The 26,973-nt window shown below is 37.7% G+C and overlaps 1 protein-coding gene across 1 annotated transcript; it reads right to left on the reverse strand.

Annotated features, from left to right (window-relative positions):
• Positions 1 to 285: 285 nt before the first annotated feature.
• pcca (propionyl-CoA carboxylase subunit alpha) lies at positions 286 to 26,973 on the reverse strand. Its single transcript, XM_058651186.1, has 23 exons — positions 26,870 to 26,973; positions 23,477 to 23,554; positions 22,661 to 22,708; positions 22,078 to 22,146; positions 19,428 to 19,541; positions 17,818 to 17,871; positions 17,212 to 17,343; positions 16,152 to 16,188; positions 15,714 to 15,792; positions 10,411 to 10,513; positions 9,948 to 10,042; positions 8,517 to 8,667; positions 7,783 to 7,926; positions 7,276 to 7,350; positions 6,802 to 6,870; positions 6,243 to 6,318; positions 5,944 to 6,157; positions 5,204 to 5,306; positions 4,920 to 5,018; positions 4,798 to 4,851; positions 4,458 to 4,598; positions 3,165 to 3,242; positions 286 to 1,141 (listed from the first exon to the last, which is right to left on the reverse strand). The coding sequence occupies exons 1-23, from the start codon at positions 26,921 to 26,923 to the stop codon at positions 1,073 to 1,075; spliced, it is 2,136 nt and encodes a 711-aa protein (XP_058507169.1). The 5' UTR covers positions 26,924 to 26,973; the 3' UTR covers positions 286 to 1,072.

The raw sequence follows: 26,973 nt of genomic DNA on the forward strand, positions 1-26,973 counted from the left end.
CAGCCTTATTCATCCACATCATCCTTCGCTCAGTGACCGCATGCACACGCACACACACACTGCTGTTAGTTTGTTTACAGTGTGTGATCATCCTGCAGTTTAAATGCTCATGAGTCAAACACATTTCACTGCCGTTCAGATCTATATGTATATATATATCATATATATATGATATATATATATATGTGATCAGCAGCCTCACATGCTGCTCTCTCTCTGTCACCACTTTAGTGTTTAGCTCTTTATTTTTATTCTTAACGAGGTTTGTGATGAAGTCAAACAGTGTTGTGAAAAATAGGAACTTTATTAGTTGAGTTTACTTTCTTTAACACACAGAGTTATGATTTATAACACGTTTTTGTTTTTTTAAATGAAGAATATGAAAATGACAGGTCAGCATCATCCATGTCCTTCAGCAGCTGTCTGTGGGACTAAAGTGACAATGGGAATTTGACAGTGACACTTGAACTCACCTAATAGAATCAAGACAAGTTAATAATATCTTAAGAATGTGTTTCCTACTTTATCTCATCATCAGACAACCATGTAGTGACTGCAAACTTCCACACCAAAGTCCATAGAGGAAAGGAGCCCTTTTATCTCACAGGGACACAGGAGGATTTTTGTCACTTGAGTAAACCTGATCAAAGGACATCAAAGCCAGAGAAGACAAAAGAACACATCTGGAGTTAATGATGGCGGCAGCAGTGACCGACAACTGCGGTGTGCTGTGATGTGAAGATCACATCTTTGGTGTGGGAGAGTTTGCAGGGTAGACAACCTTAGTTTGCGCTTGAATAACAACAGTGAGAGGAATTCTAACCATAACATACACGGATGACAGTCGATGTGTGTCCTCAGTCAATGCTGTTTACACGTCACTACCTCAAACATCACAACTGTCATGTCTAGAAATCACAGAGGAAACAAAAACAGAGGTTTGATGAGAGACAGTGTCAGAGGTGACCCTCTGTGGACATGAAGAGTAAGGCTCATCCTGGTGCTGAGATCTCTCTCTCTCTCTCACACACACACACACACACACACACACACACAGGTCAAAGGTTGACTTTTATTCCAGCTCCACCAGCAGGTCTCCCTCTCCCACCGTCTCTCCTGGTTTACAGTGGACACTCTTAACCTGGACACAGGAGGACACAACATTTGACACTTGTATCAGGCCACGGTCAGACGGACACAACAGTGTTTAACAAAGATCTCCGTCCACATGGAACTCCCAAAACAACCCAAAACACTGTAGTACATACACATGACAGATAATATCTTTGTTTTTATATCTTAGTGAGGACACACCAGGTATAATGCATTCACTAACCTTAACCCTATTCTAACCCTAATCCTAAAACCAGGTCTTAACCATGAAATAGCCCTTTAAAGTCCCCACAAGGTCAAAATGTTACACACACACACACGTGTCTCTAAAGACTCATATGTAGCATCTGTTCAGACTGATTTGAGTGACTTTTCATTGACAGCAGTTAAAGGTAAAACTGTCAAACAATCTCCAAAAACAAGACAATCAATGGCAGCACAAGAGAGAGCTGGAACTATGACGTCATCGTTTTCACAGAGTCTAGTGTTTCCATGTGGACGGAACGCCTCTCAAAAAACTATATATGTAGCCAACATTAAATATTGTACCCGCCCCGGGTCCAGTGCTCTGTTACCAGCACTGACCTGAGAGCAGCATTTGCTGCGACGCCAACACTGAAATGTGAGGTTTTGTGGATTTTAAACACAGTGGTCAAGCACCAGTCTTACAATGAGGGGATAGGAGATCTGTTCCGTTTGATGTTCCCTGACGTTCATCTGTGGAAAGGACAAGACTGCCTGTATAAGTGGTTCTGGACCTGCGCCGTCCATCAGAAGCAGCGGCAACAAGTCTTTTTGTTTTAATGTTCAACTCCACGTGCACGTACGATGTTGGGTCGGAGATCGAGTGCATTCACGTTACTATCGGCTATTTTTAGAGTCTTAAATTTCATTCAAGGTCTTAAAAAGTGGTAAATCTGACTTGCTGAAACCTGCAGATACCCTGTATTACTGGCTAAATTCTGAAATACCGTTATACACTTTAAGAGTGCAGATGCTAACTGTGTTAACAGTTTTTTTACATAAAGTTTGAAGTTTAATTTTATTAATCCCCTTAGGGAAAGTATTCCTCTGCATTTTGACCCATCCTAGAATTAGGAGCAGTAGGCCGCCACACTGAGTAGCGCCCGGGGAGCATTGGGAATTGGGTACCTTGCTCAGGGGTACCCCAGCCCTTTTTGGCCGGGTGGGGATTTGAACCGGCGACCTTCCGGTTACAAGTCAAGTTCCCTTTCCAGCCACGGGCTGCCCGTCTTGGCCACGGGCTGCCCATGGCCAAGTCTCATTTTCACTGTTCCCAGTCATGAGGAGAGACCTCAGGTGTGTTATATTAGAAGTCACTTTAAGTTATGCAACCATGAGTAAAGAGTAACCATTAGTCAGTTAAAAGATTATCTATCTGTTTATGAACTCTGTCTGATTCATTCATTCATTGAGTCCGAGCATGGAGCTCCTTCAAGTATAGACATATATTGAATAAATGATCACAGTCACTGATAGTGTGTTGTCTAAAACATATTAAAAAGTTCTGTTAACACATATTTTATTAACATTAAACGCCAAAAGAATTTTAGTTCTGAATGATTCATTCTTCTCTTATTTTGTTGACTCATTCTCGAAAATAGAACCAATAAAAGTAAAAGCACTATTGAAAACAGTAATAGAAAACACCCTGGTTGACATCAAATTCAAGGACTGTTCAAGGACTTTCCAGGACGTCCACTTTGATTTGATCATGCTGCTCATGTTTTTTGCTGAGACAGAGATGGTGGAACTTTCATTTCCCAGCCGTCACGTCATTTGCTCTCTCTTTGTTAACTTTACTCGCTCACTGTTCTGCATGGAAGTAGAGCACGCTAGTAATTCTGTCTCCATGTTTGTCAAGCAATGCAGGGCCTGAAACAGTAGGGGGCGTTGTAACAAACAAGGGAGACATTTAGCTAAATATGAACTTCTTTCTTGCAAAAAAAAATCAAGCACTTTCAATGACACATGTCTATTTAGGAACATTTTCAAAAACTTTCAAGGGATTTTAAGTTTGATGTTGTTACCTTTGCTTGTCTGACTGCAGTCAAACTGTTCTGCATCTTCATGGCTTCAATCACACAGATCTCCTGACCTTCTGCAACCTACACACACACACACACACAGTATTACACAGGGTACAAGTGTAGCACATGCTCATGCTGACATTGTCGTCTCCTGATCTGCAAACATTTTAAGAACATTTGAAAGAAAATGAAGATTAAAATAATGAATAATCCCTTTTATAACTGTGTGCATGTTTTCTTCCACTCCCCCAGAATGACGCAGCCATCTGGGACCACAGTGGTTTTTACAGTAACCCAAAAACTAAACACTTTTGGATTATGATGCTAACTGAAGGTAACATAGGTTGGTAATGAAGGGTGAGGTGAGGGGAGGGGAGGGGAGGGATATTCAGCTGCAACTTCACCAATCCATGCTGGAAAGACTTCCACACTGTACCTTTAATAAAGTTAAGGAGGAGTCAGTAACTAGACATGTGACTTTCTTACGTCTCACTGGTAAGATCCAGTTAAAAAAGGTGATTTTGGACCGTCCGTCCATCATGCAAATACATACGTATTCAAAATGATTTTTCAACTTTTTCAACTAATCATGTTTTATACAGTAAAAGTCTCTATATATTATATATTCCTCCATCTAATAAGCCAAATATCAAGTCTCAGTTTCTTTAGCACTTTATCTTAAATCCAACCACCTTTCAAACCTTGAAAATACAACAAGCACTTTCAAGGATTTCAAGCACCTGTACAAACCCTGTTTATTGTGTAAATATATTTGTTTTTTATATCAATTCACTATTTACACATCCCCCGACAGTGAAGTAAGCATTACTGTACATAATGTCCCAACTGTGGAATTCTGGGCTGATACCAATTAGTTAAAAATAATCTATTCTCGGCTTTATGTTTCTTGTTTTATTTTGTATTTGTGTTGTTTTTTTGTATTTGTGTTTTATTTTGTATTTGTGTTGTTGTTTTATTTTGTATTTGTGTTGTTCTTTTATTTTGTATTTGTGTTGTTTTATTTTGTATTTGTTTTATTTTGTATTTGTGTGTTGTTTTACTTTGTATTTGTGTTGTTGTTTTATTTTGTATTTGTGTTGTTCTTGTGTTGCAGGGACTTTCAGCTCTTTATATGATAAAGGTTGTTTTCAGTGGCACAGCCCAGATAAACATCAGTGTAACTGTATCACTGAGGGTCATGAGATTTGCTGATGACTCGGTGGTTGCCATGGTTACTGTAGGTCTGTTGTTGTTGTTCTTGTAAATATTGTGTTCAGAGAAGTTCAGTGTTACCGTGTCTCCGGGTTTGACGGACACAGCCACTATGGTTCCTGGCATGGGTGAACGCAGGATGCTGCTGGAGTCCTCTGGAACTTTCTCTGGCATGTACGAGTCCAACTCTGCCGTCAACTTGGACAGAACACGCAGCTGAAACTGCACAGACACACACAGTGGCTTCAGATTAAAGGGGCAGTGCAGTCTGTGGAGATCTGTGTGTATCAGAGAATGTGAAGCACACCACACCACACTACACCACACCACACTACACCACACCACACTACACCACACCACACCACACTACACCACACCACACTACAGCAGCTCAACAGTGAACAGTGACATGCAAATGTACCGATGTGCCCAGGTACTGCAGGACAATCCTTCCTGTGGCGTCTCGAGACAGACACTGCAACACAAGACACAAACATCATCATCATCATCATCATCATCAACCTGTGTGTGTGTGTGCTTTACCTGTAGCATTCTGTGTGAGCCATTGATGGTGAGTGGCAGCAGTGGGGAGGACAGGTTCCACTGTCCACTGACTTCCACTGTCCCTCCATCAGCATTGACCTATGACACACATTTTGGATAAAGGGTCTCATATCTGTGATGACCTTTCCTGATTTAAAAGGCAGTTGCAGATGAAATATTATATTGATAAATAAATACATTAAATGCACACATATATAGATGTATATATATATATATATCATTTTTTGGGGGGATTCTAATGGCCACACCCTTTAAATACTCACAGTATAAACGTTTCCTGCTTTGGTAACATCCATGGAATAGCGTTCCTCCCCCAGCTCCACACACAGCTCCCAGCGGCTACACTCCACTGGGGTGGAGGTCACCCTGTAACACACACACACACACACACACACACACACACACACACACACACACACACACTTAAATTTAAGCCAAGTTCACACAATCACACATTATCTTTGGTGCAGGAGAGTGATTTATATACAGAGTGATCAAACACCAAAGTCGGGCTGCAATCAACTACAAATGACTCGCCAATGATTTTTTTTATTAAAACAAATTCTCTGATTTTTCAGCTCCTTAAATGTGAAGATGTTCTGGTTACTTTGCTCCAAGTTACAAAGAAATCATTAAAACTCAATCATTTTGGTTTGTGGACCAAACGAGACCTTTGGGAACATCATTATCTGCAGGTTTGGGAAACACTGGACAACATTTTTCAACATTTTCTGATTTTAATCAATTAAGTGAAAAAATAATCAACACATTAATTGATTATGAAAAGAATCATTATTCGCAGCACTGACTGATGGAGGCATGGTAAGTAGATAAAAATGTTTTGTCCATGTTTTCATTGAGAATGTGGAACTGAATTATTAATTATAAATACTAATAAAAAAGGAGACGCACCTACTCAAGTTTAGAGACCTGCAGAAAAACCAAACACTAACAGAACCTGCTCAACTCAGTACGAGTATATCACAGCTTGTTGCATCCTCACCTCAGGTGGCCCAGGAACGTCTGTGAGCGGAGCTGAGCAGCGATGTAGAGGGCGGCTGCTGAAGCCAGCAGCTCCCTGCGCCTGTCCACCTGCAGCTGATGACCCTTGAAGCCGTCTGGATAAACCTCAGGCAGGAAGTTAGTGGTGATATCACCAGAGATGAAGCGAGGGTGTGTGATGATTTCTCGCAGGAGGGGAATGTTGTGTGTCACACCTGGAGAAGACGTTAAGACATTAAAAGTAAAAAGTAATGTTTCAGGCGGACAAGTCATGTTTCTGAAGAAAGAGAGTTGGTCTACCTCGGATAACGTAGTTGTCCAGAGCGTCTTTCATCTTGGAAAGGGCTTCAGCTCGTGTAGCTCCATAGGTCACCAACTACAGGTAGATACCACTTTTATAACCTGCTTTCAACTAGAATATCAATCACCATCTGTTTTTGGACGGTTTATACTTTAAACATGCTTTCACACAGTAAACTGAAGTTTGTCATTATGAGGGTTGAAACCAACATTTCTCATTTATGGACAAAACAAATATAACCTCCATTATTATATTGTTATTATTATTATTGTTCTATAATGGAAATGATCATTAGTTGCATCCTTAATTGAGTGAATGCACAGAGCAACAACAGTTACATTTTCTATAGTTTTAGTCGTTAAAATGATATTTCAGCCTCATGAGGGAACAACAGCATCAACTCAGCAACAACATCACTCTGAGCACAACCTCGGCTAAACTCTAGCATTCATCGCTAAACACTCTTGGTAACTTGTGCAGACTCTCTGCATCTTTGGTCAGTTTGGCTTATTGAAGCCAGGAAGTGAGCGTGCATGTTCTGTGTGAAACTTGACTGACCTTAGAGATCATGGGATCATAGTAGATGCTGATGTCACTGCCCTCCTGGATGCCACTGTCAACACGCACCTGACAGAACACAGAGTCCACAAGAACATGTTTACAGTGGGACCACAAACATTTTGGGTCAAATTTGATGCGAGTGGATTGTGTGTGAGCGCGACATTATATGAAGCAGTACATTTGATACTGATATTTGATATATTCTTTACTACTGTATTCAAACTAATACACATTATTAAATCCCAGGCATTTCAACAGATTAGCATCCTGTTAGAGCTCGCCAACCTCACCTGGAAGTGAACATAATACTACTACTTGTATCAAAAGTGAATTAGGTTCATGCAGCTTGGAGTCTTATATACAATATATTTAATATTAAATCACACAATACCTAATTAAAACATTCACTTAATTGCAAACCATTTCCAGGCCTGGAAAACCATGTTAGTGTGTTACTTTGTGAGCACTTACATTGCTGATGTTGAGCGGCTCTTGGTATTGAGACAAGCGTCCGATGGAGGGAAGACCAAATGACTTGTAAGGATCCTAACAGAGGAAAACAAAGTGACATGGTTAGCCACCATTGACAGTGTTGTGTCAGTTTATTCTTTAAACAATCTGCTTCAAAGATCAGTTCATACACATGAAAATAAACTAGCTTTCCACAGTTTTCCACACTATTCTTTTACTTACTTACTTCTTTCTAAATCCATACAGAGACGGCTGACAGAAATGCTTGTTTTTCAGGCTTTTTCTGATCAATTTTCATAAAAAAACAAAAACAGAATGGCTTCTTCAGCAGCAGTAAAAAAAAGTCTGTACCAGCTTTCTAGCTGCTCATGCTGCGTGTATGTAGATGGAATGCTGTGTGCCATAAAGAGGTGTTGTAAAATGTGAGGTTCACCGTTTGGAAACTGATGAATTCAGTTCATTAATCCCAAAAAAACCTGCGAGTCCTTCATGCAAAGCAGTGCCTACCTCTGCATACACACGACTCTCAACAGCCCAGCCATTTATTGGAATGTCTTCCTGTTTGTGCTGCAGCTGGTAACCCTTGGCGACCCTGATCATCTGCTCCACCAGGTCCAGTCCAGTGATGCACTCTGTGATGGGATGTTCCACCTGAGGTTAAAGGTCAAAGAGAGAAGATGGGAGACAGACACAGTGCCACGATAATATTATATATATATATATATATATATATATATATATATATATATATCATCTTTGAATATCATCAAATTGTGACTTTTCCTGGTTTAAAAAGCTGTTGTATTAATAATCATCATATTTATTATGTTGAACACATAAGTGAAATACACATAAAAGGTTGTTCCTAAACATCTTACATTTCACTTTAGTGAAAGTGAACATTTAAGCTTGACAGAAATATTCATTTGATTAATATAGAGATATGTGCGCGTGTCAACGTGAAATGAGATTTGTTTTTCTTCTTTTTTTTCTTATTTTTTTACATATAACCCAGCCTTAGGCTCAATGATGTCACTGGTTAACATAATCAACCTCTGTTAACTTGTGTAAGTATAAGCTGGACACTTTCACTTACTGATTTTAAAAGCACAGCAGTACTTTCATTCACCGCTCTACCTCCCCTAATACCAGATTTTATAAGTACACTTAGACATATGTTAGTGCAGTGACAGATGACAAATTTAAACATTTAAACATATACACACAGCCCTGAGATTCACCTGCAGTCGTGTGTTCATCTCCAGGAAGTAGAAGTTCTTCTTAGAGTCCACCAGGAACTCCACGGTGCCGGCAGAACTGTACTGCACAGCCTTGGCCAGCTGAACCGCCTGCTCACCCATCGCCCGTCGTGTGACCGGGTCCAGGAAAGTGCTATAAGGACACGACAACGTCAAACACCAAGTATCACCTCAGAAGTGCAAATTGATTTGTTTGCCAGTTGAATCTACAGACAATTATATTTAGTGTAAAAGCGAAGCACCACAGTTTTAACAAACAAATCATTTCATCATTTAACGCGCATAAAAAATCTGAAGCTGGCACAGACATTATTAGGTAAGTATTAAGTGTCTATGTCTCAATAACTATATAGTATTCACACTTCAAAAACCCTTTAAGATACAAATGTGGACAAAACTGTTAAACTCACAATGGTCACTGAAATAACTTCAAACTGACAAAAGTAATACATTTTTACTAAAAATGAACTCTTGAAGATGAGAAAGAAAACTACAGACCAGCATGTTAAAGGTAAAGGTTTTAAGAGCTTGATGTTCCTGTGACTACAGTTGAACATATTATTCAGAAGCCTCAGGTCCAACAGACTGTAGCCAAAGTTGATGGTCAAAGAGAATGATTTACATCAGTGTCAGTCACCAGTTGAGCCTAAGTGGACTTAATGGAAGACAACTGAGGAGGACACACCACTGTTCAAAGTAAATCATAAAAAAGTGAGACCGGAATTTGCCAAAATGCATAATGAGGAGCCACAAAGCTTCTGGGAGAATGTGCTTTGGACACATGAGACAAACCTGGAGCTTTTTGGCAATTTACATTAGCTCTATGTTGAGAGGTGCAAAAATGAAGCATACAAAGAAAACAACACTGTACCGACTGTGAAACGTGGTTATGTTCAGGGACTGCTTTGCTGATTCTGGACCCAAAACACACAACTACAAACATCCAAGAATGGCTCAGAACAAAACATTGGACTATTCTTAAGTGTCCTTCTATGAGACCTGATCTAAATCCTATTGAACATCTGTGGAAGGAGGTGAAACGATGCAGTCTGGACTCGGAACCCATCAAACCTGAGACGGGTGGAGCAGTTTGGCCAAAACACTGGTCAACAGGTGCAGAGTTAGCAGAAATCACTTGATTGCAGTGATTGTGCAACAAAACATTAAGTTAAGTGAACCATCATTTTTGTCCAGGCCAGTTTCATTAGTTTGTTTTTTAAAACAATAATGAAAATCTATTAGTCAATTAGTTAATTTTCAGTACATTTTTGGGTACTATTACTTTTGTCAGTTATTTCAGTGACCATTGTGGGTTTTTCTTTATTTAACAATTTTGTCCACACGTTTATATTCAGTTGCCTTTTGAGTTATATTTGCCCATGCTGATTTAAAACAAGCAAACAAGCAACAAACCTGGGAGCCTCTTCTACCACCTTCTGGTTCCTCCTCTGGATAGAGCACTCCCTCTCATTTAGCCACAGACCGTTCCCGTGTTTATCAGCCAGCACCTGCAACAAACACTTTTATTTGTTTTTCTCTTTACGTTTGTGTCACTTTTTTTGTCACTGTTGACGCCACTCTCAACAGATAATAAATGAAAACAAACACTTGACTCTGACAGTACACATAAAAACTAAGGCTTATATTTGCTTTTATGTGTTGTTTTTGTATAGTTTCATATCAACATTCCACACTGTTTATGAGTTTGTGAACGGTCCTTCAGAAAGATGATTCCGTGCGAGAAAAACATTTATAAAGAAAACGAGTTTAACATGTTTTGGAAGGAATTTTGCATACAATTCATTTATAAATAGAAATGGAATAATTCCGATCATAAAAACAGTTCAAACACTGATAACATTACATAAGAACAGACCTGTATTTCTATATGTCTGGGGTTGTCTATGTACTTCTCAATGAGCAGCCTGTCATCACCAAAGCTTGATGCTGCCTCCTGGGATGAGAACCGGAAGCCATCCCTGAAACAGACCACATACACACACATGTTTTTTTGTAATACTTTCCATTAGTAAGTTTAAATGTGTTGTTTGTTTGGCGTTTCTGATCTCGCCTTAGAGCAAAACATTTAGCAACAGAGGCAGAAGACCAGCAACGTGTGTGTCAATGACTTTCCCCATGGACGCAAGTATGGGAGCAGTTTATGATGCAAAACAAACTTTGAAGTTTCCAGGTGGAAAAGGATAAAGCAAATAAACAAACTCTTAAAGGGGACATATTACGCAAAATCTACTTTTTAACCATTTTAATACTTATATTTGGGACTCTGGGGGCCCTACCAGTCACCAAAGTGTGGAAAAAGAATACTCCGTCATGTTTTCGTGGTTCCCCTAAGTGTAAGTATAGGCGATAAAACACTCGATGTTGAATTCCCTGCGCTTATGACGTCAGCATGCGCATTTCAACGCGAATGTTACCGCCCCACCAGTAAGTTTACTTGGAGAGCTCCACCTTAGCTCCACCTTGTCCCTGCGAGAGTGCAGGCGAGGGAGGAAGAGCGGTATTATGTCAACGCGGAGGGACAAGTGTGCTGTTGGTGGCTGCACAGTGGAGCACAGTGTTTTACACAAACTTCCACAGAGGATTTGATATATGAAGCTAATGTGCCGGATAAAGTCAGCAAACGTGTGTTCGTGTGTTCGCACTAGACTGCGGCCAGCGGTCGCCGTATTTAGTCAGGGGACGTATTTCACCGACGTACAAACACACACACATTGTTAAGAAAATGTCTCATAGAGCTCATAACTGACCATTCTGACACGTCCTAATTAAAAATATTTGTTCAGTACGTCCTCCATGACCGGAGCACAGACTCTGTCTGATACAGTCACATATACAGTGGCGAGCGGCATAAACTGCCGCTCGCCACTGGCGATCAGCGGTGCTGCACTCTCTGTGCAGAGGTGCTGCACTCTCTGTGAAAATCAGCTGATCGCCAGCGGCGAGCCGCCTAAACGGCCGCTGTATGCGACTGATCGCCAGCTCCGGTGCAGACCGGTGACTATGCTCCGGAGACCTCGCCACCGCGGCACCGCTGATCGCCAGCGGCGAGCCGCCTAAACGGCCACTGTATGCGTTTAGGCAGCTCGCCGCTCGCCGCTGGCGATCAGCGGTGGCGCGGTGGCGATCAGCGGTGACGCGGTGACGAGGTCTCCGGAGCATAGTCACCGGTCTGATACAGTAACATACAGCGCCAGCTTATGCAGCTCGCCGCGCGCCGCTGGCGATCAGTGGTGCTGTTCCGAAGTGTTTTTAACTGATTAACAGTTCGGCACTGTTCGGCTCGATCCTTATGTAGAACGTCTCTTCCTGTGACGGCACTCTGGCTGTTTTCTGCGCACGCTGCCATGTTGATATTGTCAGAGAACTAGTGGAGGGAGGGGGAGACGAATAGACAAATCAGAAACCCCCTGGAAGAAGTGGGTGTGTGTTTGCCTGTGTCTCATTTGCATGTAAAGGGACCATGCACGAAAACCGAGCGTTCTGAAAGGGGCGGGTTTAGCAGGGTTATTGAACTGCTATGATGCTTCATCCTTATGGTATTTTGACCAAGGCATGTCACTGACATGTTCATTAGGACACCAGGGAACTATTTTAATGGGGGAAATAGGGTATAATATGTCCCCTTTAAGATAGCATATATTTATAAATTGTGTTTTTGGGGTTAGGGTTACAGTGGCAGAGCAAGTCGTCTTTCAACTAGAAGCTTCTGGGTATTCTCGCTAGTCTACATGCTGATGTCTCATGGATGTGCTGTGTGAATGTGTGAATGTGTGAGTGAATAGGTGTGAATGGCAAAACTGTAGTATAAATGGTATATAGCACTTTTCTTGTCTTGATGACCATTTAAAGCTGACACCAGTGTGTTTAGTGTGGCTAAAATACGTTCACTGTTGTGTGTGTTTTTAATGAGAGCGTGTCTGCTGCTGGGGGACGCAGGGCTCACACTTGGCCATGAGTTCCCTTAACTCCAGGCTCTGGTCTCTGGTCTCTGTTGTACACTCCAGGTTTCAGCTGTCAGCTGAGCAGCCAACCAATACTTTTACCATGCCGATGTATCTGAATTGGATAAACCTAATTTATTGTACTTTTAATTTCCCAAAGAATGAATGTATTATTGTTTTAGTTCCAGGGTTATTTATTTGATTATAAAGACTGTATTTATTGTTTTATTTAAAATATTTTTGATTTTATTTAACATATCTTCATTTGAACATTGCTGTTTTATATTGTGCTGTGTCTATTTTGTACCATTTGTGTTGCTCTGAATATTTCAAAAATAAATCCGGAGAAACTCAGTGCTTGTACTCTTGAGTACTTCAGTAGTCTTTTCACCACATACTTTTTTACTTTTACTCAAGTAATTATTTTCATGAGTACTTTAACTTCTACTTGAGTAATTATTATCTTTAAGTAACAGTACTTCTACTTGAGTAATTATTATCTTTAAGTAACAGTACTTCTACTTGAGTAATTATTATCTTTAAGTAACAGTACTTCTACTTGAGTAATTATTATCTTTAAGTAACAGTACTTCTACTTGAGTAATTATTATCTTTAAGTAACAGTACTTCTACTTGAGTAATTATTATCTTTAAGTAACAGTACTTCTACTTGAGTAATTATTATCTTTAAGTAACAGTACTTTTACTTGAGTAATTATTATCTTTAAGTAACAGTACTTTTACTTGAGTAATTATTATCTTTAAGTAACAGTACTTCTACTTGAGTAATTATTATCTTTAAGTAACAGTACTTCTACTTGAGTAATTATTATCTTTAAGTAACAGTACTTCTACTTGAGTAATTATTATCTTTAAGTAACAGTACTTCTACTTGAGTACTTATTATCTTTAAGTAACAGTACTTTTACTTGAGTAATTATTATCTTTAAGTAACAGTACTTTTACTTGAGTAATTATTATCTTTAAGTAACAGTACTTCTACTTGAGTAATTATTATCTTTAAGTAACAGTACTTCTACTTGAGTAATTATTATCTTTAAGTAACAGTACTTCTACTTGAGTAATTATTATCTTTAAGTAACAGTACTTCTACTTGAGTAATTATTATCTTTAAGTAACAGTACTTCTACTTGAGTAATTATTATCTTTAAGTAACAGTACTTCTACTTGAGTAATTATTATCTTTAAGTAACAGTACTTCTACTTGAGTAATTATTATCTTTAAGTAACAGTACTTTTACTTGAGTAATTATTATCTTTAAGTAACAGTACTTCTACTTGAGTAATTATTATCTTTAAGTAACAGTACTTCTACTTGAGTAATTATTATCTTTAAGTAACAGTACTTCTACTTGAGTAATTATTATCTTTAAGTAACAGTACTTCTACTTGAGTAATTATTATCTTTAAGTAACAGTACTTCTACTTGAGTACTTATTATCTTTAAGTAACAGTACTTTTACTTGAGTAATTATTATCTTTAAGTAACAGTACTTTTACTTGAGTAATTATTATCTTTAAGTAACAGTACTTCTACTTGAGTAATTATTATCTTTAAGTAACAGTACTTCTACTTGAGTAATTATTATCTTTAAGTAACAGTACTGTTACTTGAGTAATTATTATCTTTAAGTAACAGTACTTCTACTTGAGTAATTATTATCTTTAAGTAACAGTACTTCTACTTGAGTAATTATTATCTTTAAGTAACAGTACTTCTACTTGAGTAATTATTATCTTTAAGTAACAGTACTTCTACTTGAGTAATTATTATCTTTAAGTAACAGTACTTCTACTTGAGTAATTATTATCTTTAAGTAACAGTACTTCTACTTGAGTAATTATTATCTTTAAGTAACAGTACTTTTACTTGAGTAATTATTATCTTTAAGTAACAGTACTTTTACTTGAGTACTTATTATCTTTAAGTAACAGTACTTCTACTTGAGTAATTATTATCTTTAAGTAACAGTACTTCTACTTGAGTAATTATTATCTTTAAGTAACAGTACTTCTACTTGAGTACTTATTATCTTTAAGTAACAGTACTTTTACTTGAGTAATTATTATCTTTAAGTAACAGTACTTTTACTTGAGTAATTATTATCTTTAAGTAACAGTACTTCTACTTGAGTAATTATTATCTTTAAGTAACAGTACTTCTACTTGAGTAATTATTATCTTTAAGTAACAGTACTTCTACTTGAGTAATTATTATCTTTAAGTAACAGTACTTCTACTTGAGTAATTATTATCTTTAAGTAACAGTACTTCTACTTGAGTAATTATTATCTTTAAGTAACAGTACTTCTACTTGAGTAATTATTATCTTTAAGTAACAGTACTTCTACTTGAGTAATTATTATCTTTAAGTAACAGTACTTCTACTTGAGTACTTATTATCTTTAAGTAACAGTACTTCTACTTGAGTAATTATTATCTTTAAGTAACAGTACTTTTACTTGAGTAATTATTATCTTTAAGTAACAGTACTTCTACTTGAGTAATTATTATCTTTAAGTACAGTACTTCTACTTGAGTAATTATTATCTTTAAGTAACAGTACTTCTACTTGAGTAATTATTATCTTTAAGTAACAGTACTTCTACTTGAGTACTTATTATCTTTAAGTAACAGTACTTCTACTTGAGTAATTATTATCTTTAAGTAACAGTACTTCTACTTGAGTACTTATTATCTTTAAGTAACAGTACTTCTACTTGAGTAATTATTATCTTTAAGTAACAGTACTTTTACTTGAGTAATTATTATCTTTAAGTATCAGTACTTCTAATTGAGTAATTATTATCCTTAACAGTACTTTTACTTGAGTAATTATTATCTTTAAGTAACAGTACTTCTACTTGAGTAATTATTATCTTTAAGTAACAGTACTTCTACTTGAGTAATTATTATCTTTAAGTAACAGTACTTTTACTTGAGTAATTTTTGTGGCTACTCTACCCACCTCTGCCCCCAATTGGTGTGTGTGCAAATAAAAGTAAGACTAATTCTAAAATAAATGAAGTAGCATAAGTAGAAAAATGATGTCAAATCATCAGCAGTGATTCACTGCGTCATATAGCATCATTCTAAGGTGGAATACTATTTGTTTAAGCTCTGATCATTTGATTGATACATGTGGGTAGACATGGATAGATGACACAACACAGTCAGAAGGAGAGGAAGAGAATACCGTGTCTCGTCATCATTCCATGCAATCCTCATTCCTTTCCCTCCTCCTCCGGCAGATGCTTTGATCATCACTGGGTAACCTAGCAACAGTACGAGAATAAAGAAACACCACAATTGTGAGGATGCTTTTCAAAAGGAACATAATCAGTTGCTTTTGGTTTACATGCACCAATATGACCTTCAAGTACCTGCTGTAGCCTACGCAGCGTGACACATGAAATTAAATGTGGCTCCACAATGTTACCAGGTTATGGTTTTAGCATGTCTCAATTAAGCCTACGTTAAGCCCTGGGAGTCGGCCTCTAAAAGACAAAACAATCTCAAAACTCTCATCAAATTCAGTTTACTCTGCCAAAAAGAGGACAAGCAACTAAACTCTAGGCCAAAGGTTATTATGGAACAAATGGGTGGGACACATATTAAAAAAGTAATGACTTACCAATTTCCTGTGCAATCTTCACAGCGTCCTCAGCAGTCTGGCAACAGATAAAAGGAGGGCTGGGTGATATGGGAAATATCTTATACAATATACTTTTGTATATATTATGATATAAATCAAATCAATATTTCTGTAAGGCTGAGCAATATATCTGGATATTTTTAGGCTAAATCCAGATATAGGAGGTATATGTGGATATAAAGCTACACACAAGTCGTTTCTCTGAACTCATGAAGAGTTTTCTTTTGACATGTTTGTGCTTCTCAAAGAGTGAGAGTGACAATACACTGTAAATACACTAACATAAAATATCTACTGTTTATGATCTGCATTACATGATCTTAAAATACACTTATTACCTTTCATTACAGATAATACCTGCTTCATTTCTTTGGCTTTTTAATGGTAAATCAAGGACATTTACATGTGTTAGAAACAATGAATTTGACCATAAATATGGTCAAATTCTACTATAATACAAATAATTAGGTTTAAAATTTAAAGTGACTTTTTGAAATATAATTTTAGTGGATTACCATGTATATTTAATCAATATACACAATATTTAATTAATAATATTTTGTGTATTTCACACATTTACTCAATATAGTAAATATGATCTTTGCTGATGACTGAAAAGCACTCATTTCATGGACTAAGTGTGAAAGGTGAGACGGCAGGTGGGCTTAGAAAAATCAACAAAGCATTCTTCTTTGTCCCGGGAAAATTCTAATGTTATTACAGGGATAGTTGAGGTTGTTTGAAGTGTGGGTGTATGAGGTACTGACACGTAGTCAGTGTGACAGAGCTGTGTGCACCCACTACACACAGCAAACTGAGATGTGCATGATGATTTGCTCGTCTGTCCTGCATTGTTGTGATTACATTTGTTTAAAATTGTGGTAAATATTGTGATATGTACATGTATGAGTGTGCATGTGTAAGTGAGGGGAATGTAAAGACACAGAATTAGGAATACTTTTGGTATAGCTCATTGAAGTGTTCATTAAAAGTAAAGTTGTACTTGTATACATGCAGTGCAGTGTAGGTGAGCTCATACCTTCACAACTCCATCAAACCCTGGGATAGTATTGACCTTAGCAGCCTTAGCTATTAGCTTGCTCTCTATCTTATCGCCCATAGCTTGGATAGCATGGGTATCTGGACCAATGAATATCACGCCCTCTGCTGCCTGGTAACAAAACAATTATAATGTTAGATGTTAGATCAGATTTATAATAATAGCATGTAGAGAACAAAGAGCACACTCACTGATAGGCTAGCTCCACAAGATCCATGTGGCATAATGGCTATTACACTGCTATTAATTGGAATCCCATGGATTCTAATTGAAAGTGGTTTTTCATGACTTCTGCCTTTTTATCTGACCTCAGTTCAGCTTTAGTCTTGAATGTGTTATTTTTGCTGAGCATGACTGTTTATCATGAAGCTACACACAGAAAGTCAACTTTAGGTGCATCTGAATCGGGGAGCACAGTGTACACTGTTTGAAACATATGTTGTATATATTACAGTGTAACATATATAACATCATTTATTTTTTACAGTAAGACAAAGATGATAATAATAATAATAACAACACTAACAATATCTGGTCATAAAGTGTATCAGTATTTGTGTTATTGTAGTAAAGGATCCTACTCACCAGTCGCTTTGCAAACTCTTTGTTTTCAGAAAGGAACCCATAGCCAGGATGAACCTTCACACAGAAAAGACTTCAGACTTAGATGTTTTTCTTTCCAGAAGCATTTCAATAAAAGGTAGAGAAACATTTAGGCACATAACACATGATTATTATACCAATTATGTAAGTTTGCCAGGGGAAAAAGCAAATAACAGTGTTCACTGTTTGTACTTTTAGAGCATCAAATCTTACCAGTATACTTTGAGGTCAAAATGAGTGCCTGGTACGTAACATGTGTACAGGTTGGCAGGGATGTATATATTTGTGAAATGCTATATGTTCAGTTTTCTTACACATGACATTTCTGTCCAAGCTGACGCCGTGTTTGCCTGCAAGTCCACGCACTGGGATAAGGCAACACCTCGCCAGAGGAACTGTGCAAACACTGGTCACACATTACCTATTATTACAGAGAGCGGTAGCTGTACGTGCAAGCACCTCAGTCTATGTGGGTGAGTGGGGATGTTGAGTTCAAACAACAGGTGATGCTGCCATCCAAAAAGGTAAAAAAAAAAAAGTTTTGTTTATAAGTAAAACTGTTAAAAATAAAATAAATGAAAAAAGAATTGAGGGTTTTTTCTCCTTAGCCCCTAATTATTTATTTAACATTTGCATAAAACCCTTAAAAAAATAAAATACCCTGGGCAATTAAAACCAAACAACCAAGGTGCATATCAAATCATAGGCTATATGATGCATCCCTTGCATTAGTTACACCAGATTTAAAACTATTTTGAGATGCCCCAGAGAACATCTGTTCACCAAATCCTGCACAGCTACTCTTTCAGTCCAAGTAAATGCTTATGGTAGATGTGAAACTCCCTTTGGATATTCCTGATGTGTCAATGTGCTTAATTTAACTTTTGGCCATCAAAATCTAATCAGTTCTAATCAGTTCTTCCAAAGGTCAAAGTAACCATTTGTGCACATTTGAATTTGACCAGCGAGATATATACGTCATGTCTGTCCTGTTCTTTCATTGACACACTAATTAGTGCCACACATCAAGTTACATAGCCAATAAAAGAAATAAATACATTAAATGTAGACTCTGAAAACAGAGATGGGTTCTAAGAGGACTAAGCTGCTCATTTGTATTTAGCTCACTCTCTTTTAGCTTTAAATATCCAATCAAAAGTATTGAATAAAGCTTATTATTGGCTCAGGCCTCACAAGGTACTCACACTGATGTGTATACAACTTTTAAACAGCCTTTCTGAGGCTATTTCATGAGTAAATCAATTCAATCTTTTATGAAAAAGTGAAACCATGGCATTCACTAATATATTTTGACACGACACATTTCAAATTGGGGTTTCTAGAGAAAAAAGCACGAGGCAAAGAAAGCACTAGGCAGGCTCACGGAGACGTTTGCCCACTAACATCCAATCAGTTTATCCTCGAGTTCAAGAAAACATCTGCGTTCAATTCAAAGAAAATCCCTCCAACATTTTTGAGATATTGTGTCAACAAACATAATGGATGTGAAAACAAGACGCTCTGGTGCCAGCGAGCGGCGCCTTTATGTTCTCAGCTCGTCAGTCTGCGAGAGGAGTTGAATCAGTGCTTACAGCTTGTGCTCCAGTCACTCTAATGGCCTCCATGATGGCGTCCATGTTGAGGTAGCTCTTATTGGTGGGGGCGGGGCCAACACACACTGCCTCGTCAGCCATCTTTGTATGAACCTGGACACACACACACACACACACACACCACAGAAAGACACAGTTACCACACATTTCACAGAGAAACTCACAGTGGCTCAAAGAATGAGCCTTATGAAGGTAACACATGTGGACTATAACGGCTCATTTAAGACAGATTTGTATTGATTTACCTTTAACAGAACCAGGTTAGTCCCATTGAGATCACAGATCTCTTTTACAACAAATAATTAGCCAAATAAAAACATACTTGTATACAGACAGTCTAGGTCCATAGTTTGTACCAGATCTTGAAAATAAGTCAGAATTAATAGATTCTAAAGATGAAGTTCAGCTAGAGGATCGTTCCAACCAACGAAAGCTGCAAACCGAAATGCTTTCTTTCCCAATTCTGTTCTTACTTTTGGAACAGCCAATAGCAAAACCTCCATGTTTCCAAATTAAAAGTGAAGATAAGTCAAAAAGGAATTTTACCCAGAACGGCTTTATAGATGAACATATACCAGTGACTGAGGCGATGAGCATGTAAGAAGAGTGTAGAGAACAGTGTAAAGATAATGAAATGCTGTTCATTTTCAGTCTTTAATTAAGTTCAAACTTATGATAGATTTTAAAAGGTTGACGTGAATATGTGGAGGGATTAATTAACTAATGGAGTGCTGTGTTTTGTACCTGGGATATGCCCAGAAAGGATGATTTAAAGTGCAGACTTGCATAAGTATTCACTCCTTGCACCTTTCCACATTTTGTCATGTTACAACCACAAGTCTATATTTATTTTAATGGTTTTTTTTCTGACAGACCAACACAGAATAGTACATACTTTTGAAGTGGGGGAAAACATCACATGGTTTTCAAAATGATTTGCAAGTGCATAAATATTGCATGAAGGTAAAAAAATGTCATTTTTAGCCAAAGCTCCTTCTCCCACATGGCTTGTGGCAAACTGCAAACGGGACTTCTTATGGCTTTTTCATAGTACAGTGGCTTTCTGCTCATCACTCTTCCATAAAGGCCAGATTTATGGCGTGTATGACTAAAAGCTTTCCAGTGGACAGAGTCTCCCACCTCAGCTGTGGATGTTTGAAGCTCTCAGTATGCTCTCATTTTCTTGGCAGGTTTGTTGTTGTGCCATACTGCTTCTATTTTCGAATCCCTGACCTGTCTGGTGAACTCCTTGTTCGTTATGTTCTCTAACAAACATCTGAGGCCATTATTTGACTTTTTAAGGCTTTCGGTTGCACTGGATTTTACTTAGGGCTGGCACAATAAAGGGGGGTGAATATTTATGCACTCAACACTTTTCAGATTAATATTTGCAAATAACTTTGAAAACCATGCATCCATGGCTGCACGATTCTGGAAAAAACGTGAATCACGAATTGAGATCCCGATTCTCCGGCATGATTTTTTCACAAATCAAAATGTTTATTGCACAAAATGTGTGGTTGTAAAGTAACAAAATGTGGAAAAGTTCAAGGGGGGTGAATACTTGATCTTCTGGTCTGCCTGCTGAGCAGAGTGGTGTTTTAAATGTTTTATGAGACCCAGATCATTTTCAGAATTTAAATTGAGCCACGAGATTTGTACATTTTGGAAAGGCTGCTCTTGGATAAGTATTACAAAAATATATGAGCAGCAGTCACCAGAGGTTAAACAATAATCAGCATCAACAAAAAATGACCAGAGCAATTGGTGCTGCAATGATTAATTGACTATTAATCAATCACTAAATTATTGCTAAACAAGGTTCTCATCAGGATTTTTTCACAGCATAGGGGAGGACTTAGTGCAGCACAGTCGTGAATATTGTAGGGTGGAACATTTTGAAATTTATAACCTTCTGAAACACCATTTCCTGCGTTTCGAGGGCCACATTTTGTGAAGTACAGCTAAAAAAAAACATTTATTTAAATCAGGTCGTCATTCTGCTGCAACTCCTCAATTTAACCAAAAAAATGATGGCGCAGTCGATGGACTCATGTTGTGTTGCCCTTTCATTCATCCAACCCAAGGTGCACACAGTGAGAAATGTTTACAAGTGGAAAAACACAAAAATAGGATTATTAAACCAAAGTATTTCCCAAGTTGACCGTGCCACAATAATTGTTGTCCCCACCTTTAATAAACAATGTTGACAGATAATGAATAGAAATACAAATGTAGCGATTAAAAAGGGAACCCTGCTAAACTATTACAATAATCAATTTGAGTATTTTTAAATTATTAAAATAAATTATATTGTGATTTCACACATCGTTAAAACAACAATTAAGATACTATCATGGACGATATATATCGCACACCCCACTGAGTTTCTCACGGGGAACGCAAAATATTTCCACGGAGGTGATTTTGTGGGAGAGGGGTCAAGTTTCGACATAGAGATTGTGACGTTGTTCGATCACTAAGATGGTGGCACCCCTTGTACTTGGAATGAAAGGTTTGAGAAGCAGTGGTGAAGAGAACTGTTGTTTCAGGAGTGGAGTTTTCATGACTCAAACATGGTGGGAAACATGAGGATCTTTGGACTTTAACCACACATACGGTGACTCACCGAACTGGAGTCCACATCACTGTGCACAGCTACAGTCTTGATACCCATCTTCTTACATGTCTTAATCACCTGATGGGAAAAAACAAGCATTAAAACTCATGCTTCTGAACTGAACTCTGAAATAATGATCGATGAATACTGGTAAGTAGAGAACGGCATTTCTTTTTGTCAAATACTCTAAACTCCAGTGCATGAGAGGTAGTGAAAGTATTGCATGGTTCACAGCATGTTGATCTTAGAGGAGCAGCTTTGAGATGCATTCAAGAAACCTCTTCATTTTCATAACTTCTGCAAACACACATGTAGTCCACTAACTACATTTCTTGTGTTAATAAATGCACCACAAATTAGGTCGTCACTGGAGTAGAAATATTTGTTTTACAGATGCAATAACTGATCAAATATTTGTTTTGTATAATTTTAAAATTGTCTGAGCGACTTTATATAATTAAGTGAATAGTTGAATACTCATGCCCATCCCCACTGCTTACAATCTCTTAGTGTGGAAATGTATGATTAATAAAATGGAGTAATAAAGCTCCATTGAATGTTGGACAGTTTCAGCTGGATTTGTTTGTCTTACTCTGCACGCTATCTCTCCTCTGTTGGCGATGAGGATCTTATCAAAAGTCTGTGGGAGGAAACAGATCAGCACCATTTGTCATTGGCACAGCAAGACAAGGACAACACAAACAACACAGAAAACACTTTCTTTACACACTCAAAGTTAAGTGAAAGTCTTTTGTTTAAGCATACACATCCTTTTTTTTTTATTCATTCCTAGTAGCAGAAATGTTTGCATACTGTACATGCACCACATTTTAATGTACAAATACAACCCCCCAAAGAAATATCTTATATGATTAAAACTATAAAAGTTACGGGAAAAAATGAAATTCACACAAGCAAACGTTAAGAAACCTTCTTTATCTCGTTTTAGTACCATAAAATCAACTTCATTCTTGCTGTTAGGGCTGCAACGACTAGTGCACTTTGTAATCTGACTAGTCGTTACTGTAGCTGATTACTAGTCAACTATTGAAATAGTCATTAGTTGCAGCCCTAGTTGCTATATTTGACTTCAAAATGTGAAAACTTTGCTTGACTAACAAGTCCTGCCTCTCAGCCTTTATTTTACATTATTCCATTGAATTATATATATTTATATATATATATATATATATATTATATATTTATCAATTCATCTATTGTTAAACAATTACTAAATTAATTGTCAACTAGTGTTTTTTGAATGATTAAAAAATCAACTTAAATGTGGTTATTTTATGGTTTCTTTGCTCCATATGACAACAACATAATTTTATTGTTTTAATTGTTATATTATTTAGATTTTCTTTGGTTTCATGGGAGGAGAAGAGGTGAAAGAATGATGCCTTACCTTTTCATTGGGATCGTAGACAGTGGAATAGTGTGACTTGCTGTGCAGTGCACAGCATCTTGACTGGAAGGAGCCATACTGCACAAACACAGAGATACACAATATAAGGATACCAATATCACCTCATTCTGTCCAATTCAATGTTTTCATCCCTTTTAAACACCACTTAATTCTGCACACTGCTCCTTAAAGTAGAAGTAAAACAATTTCAGAAAGATATCACAGACCAGTGTTAGATGAACATGATGAGAATAACAAGTTTGCTCCTAGTTGGTCATTACATGTTTTTCCATCACAAAGCTGTCCGTTGTTAAAGGCCATCTTCACTGCTGCAGTCACCTGACACCGTCTTCACTGCTGCAAACTGTCACCTGACACCGTCCGTGCAGAAACTGAACAAACATTTACTTGTGGTAATTGAAAAAGAACACTTATATGAACTATTTGCTGTTGCTGCCTTATTTTTTCATCTGCTGTTGTTCATCCAGCTGTTCCACAGGCATCAGCTTCTATTTTTCATGAAAAATATCTTACAGTTACAGACATGAAAATGGAGATGCTGGAGTAAATAACTTACTCCCCGAGGTTACAAAGAGTCCAGTTATGAGTCTACTGATACAGAGAGGGTTTTTTCTTCTTCTTCCTCCCTAATTGTACCCTCTTTTTTCCTTGAAAAAGATTTGTATTGTATTGTATTGAATTGATGTAGTTGGCACTTAAATTTGTGACCTATAACTTAAAAAAATAAAATATACAGTTAAATAAAATGGAGATGCTGGCTGTCTCAGCATCCATATTATTAAGAACAAGGTTATCAAGTACCAGGGAAAGGTCAAAATCTCAATTATAACAGAGGAGTTTGGTGTATTTAGCGACAACACTGCTGATCGTGACCTGTATTGAGTCTGTGCTCCGGTCATGGAGGAAGTACTGAACAAATAGTTATAATTAACTGATTCTAATGATTCAGTTAACTCTTCTTCTGCTTCCAGAGAATTAGACAAAATAGTCCATTCAGTCTGAACACACGATTCATGCATGCACGCCACAGTCAGATCCTTTCCTTTTGCGTCCATGTAAACAGAATTTTAAACTCAAATTGGTACAAATCTTTTTGGAATGAAGACATTTTGCACTAGTAAGTGTTGTGTGACATATTACTTCTCCAAATCCTCAATTTGAGTTAATTTTCAATTTTAAGATTTGATTCTCACATTCTTGGCGCGATGTTACGAGGACGCTGCTAATAAATTTGCATACACAGTGGATTCACGTTTATTATTATTATTTAGAAAATACCAGTTTTTGTGCCGTGTCGTATCATTTTATTTTGTTGTATTTATCCGCCACACGTTAAAGGCCAGTCCGTGAAAATATTGTCTGACATTAAACCGGTCCGTGGTGCATAAAGTTTGGGGACCGCTGGTCTACATCATAGGACACTAATAGGCGGACTGTCCGGACCAAGAGCCACAAACCGACATGCCACTGAGTTTTAATCAGTTTTGGAGGAGGTCGCATTTTGACCGGCAAATGTTTTCTGACAGTTTTTCGATGGCTTCTACCGTTTCTACACGCTACTCAGTGAAGACTGAGAACACTGAGGGAACAACTCTTAAGTGTTCGCTCAGTGTTGCGAGGATTTTGGGGCGCCACAAAAACCTGTTCAGTTGTGCAAAAAAGTCTTATATCGTTGATTTTTATACGCAAGTCTTTGTTTTGACTTGTTAATATTATTATAATTGTTGTGAAAGTACTTATTAATTCTAGTTCTCAGCTGAATGTCCAATTCAGTGTGTGAATTTCTCTGTGAGATGAATAAAGTATCTATCCATCTATCAATGTACTATTTATTATTGTATATAGTCCTCCAGAGTTGCACTGAAAATGAATGTTGTTTAAATGACATTGAATTACAGCTTTCTTCATTTGATTTGAGTCCTTGACTTCACACATTGCAGATATTGATACAATGACAATGCTACTTCAATATATATATAAATTATAATGCTTCTTAATCATGATGATGCTGTGGACCTGTACATGAGGAAACGCTCTATCTGGACCTCCTTAAATCATGCTGTCATGACTGATATAATGTCCATCATTTGTTTGCAATTTGCAATGTGCACACTAAGGCCTTATTGTCAAATTGAATTACTCGAATATTCAATTATTAATCGATTACGTTTTAGCTTCTTAAATGCAATATTATCTGGTTTCTTTGCTCCATATAACAAAGAAATCATTAAAACTGAATCACTTTTGTTTGTGGACTAAACAAACATTTGAGAACATCATCATTATCAGATTTGACAAACACTGACCAATATTTTTCTACATTTTCTGACAGTTTATGTACCATCTCGATTAATCGAGAAATTAATCAACAGATGAATTGATTATGAATATAATCGTTAGCTGCAGCTATATGTGAATTTAACAATAACCAGTCAGAAACTAACTGTATAAAGGAGAGAAGTCATAGAGAGTCATGTAACTCTGTTGCTCTCAAGGTCCAGCAATCTGTTGTTAAGGTCACTAAATCTGACCTCTGACCTCCAATAACATTATCATACATGGAAGGAAACAGCTTTGTAGTAAGATGTGACCTGCTTGACATTGACAGAGACAGTCAATGAGTAAGCAGCGCTGTGTATGTGTGAAGACAGAGAAGCCAGCATATAGTGCAGAGTTAGCATTATTCACTATGTGTTCCAAAATAAACAACCACCTGAGTGTCCGGCTGTTCATCCCCTATCCATGGAAGTAAGGGCTCTTACTTATAAATCTGAAAACTTGTTCTAATTATTAAAAAAACTCTCAACCCGATTAATTGATTAGTTGCAACCACAGATTACAAACAGAAGTAAGTGATTGGCTCCATTGTAACGTTGCAGTGTACATGACAGGAGGAGTCAGAGGCCTGAACACAGCAATAGTTCAATAACAATGTTTCCTTCAGTAAAGCAAAGGTTCACCGTATATCGATATTCTGTTCATGTAGTGCACAAACACACTTTAACATACAATGCGTGCAATGACTTTGAATGTTTAAATCTAAATGTTGAAGCCAGTGAAGGCTGGAGATGTTTCTAACCACAATGAACTGATCTCTTCAACGTTCAATCTTAAACTATCTGAGTTGAGTCAAACAGAAAGATGATTGAGACTCATTTGACAACATTTGCTGGTGTTTACAGAGCGGCGGCCTGTCGCTGTGGAACTCTCCTGTCAACAAGCTCCGTGTTTCCCGCTAACACTGTGAGCACCGCCCGCTCGCCTGTGCTCCACACTGACCACTGTCCTCTGCTACGTTGCCCGCTGTCGTGTCTTACACTCGGGTTGTGTGTGTGCCTGGTTCGGCTAAGGTTCGGCTCAGGTTCGGCTCACCTTTACCGCGAACAGCAGCCTGCCGAGAGACGGAGCGACACTGTGCGCCGCCATGTTACCCCCGCTGTGACGGTCACTCGGCGCGACGTGATGACGTCGTAGCT

This window comes from Solea solea, chromosome 15 (assembly GCF_958295425.1).
Source record: "Solea solea chromosome 15, fSolSol10.1, whole genome shotgun sequence".
NCBI lineage: Eukaryota > Metazoa > Chordata > Actinopteri > Pleuronectiformes > Soleidae > Solea > Solea solea.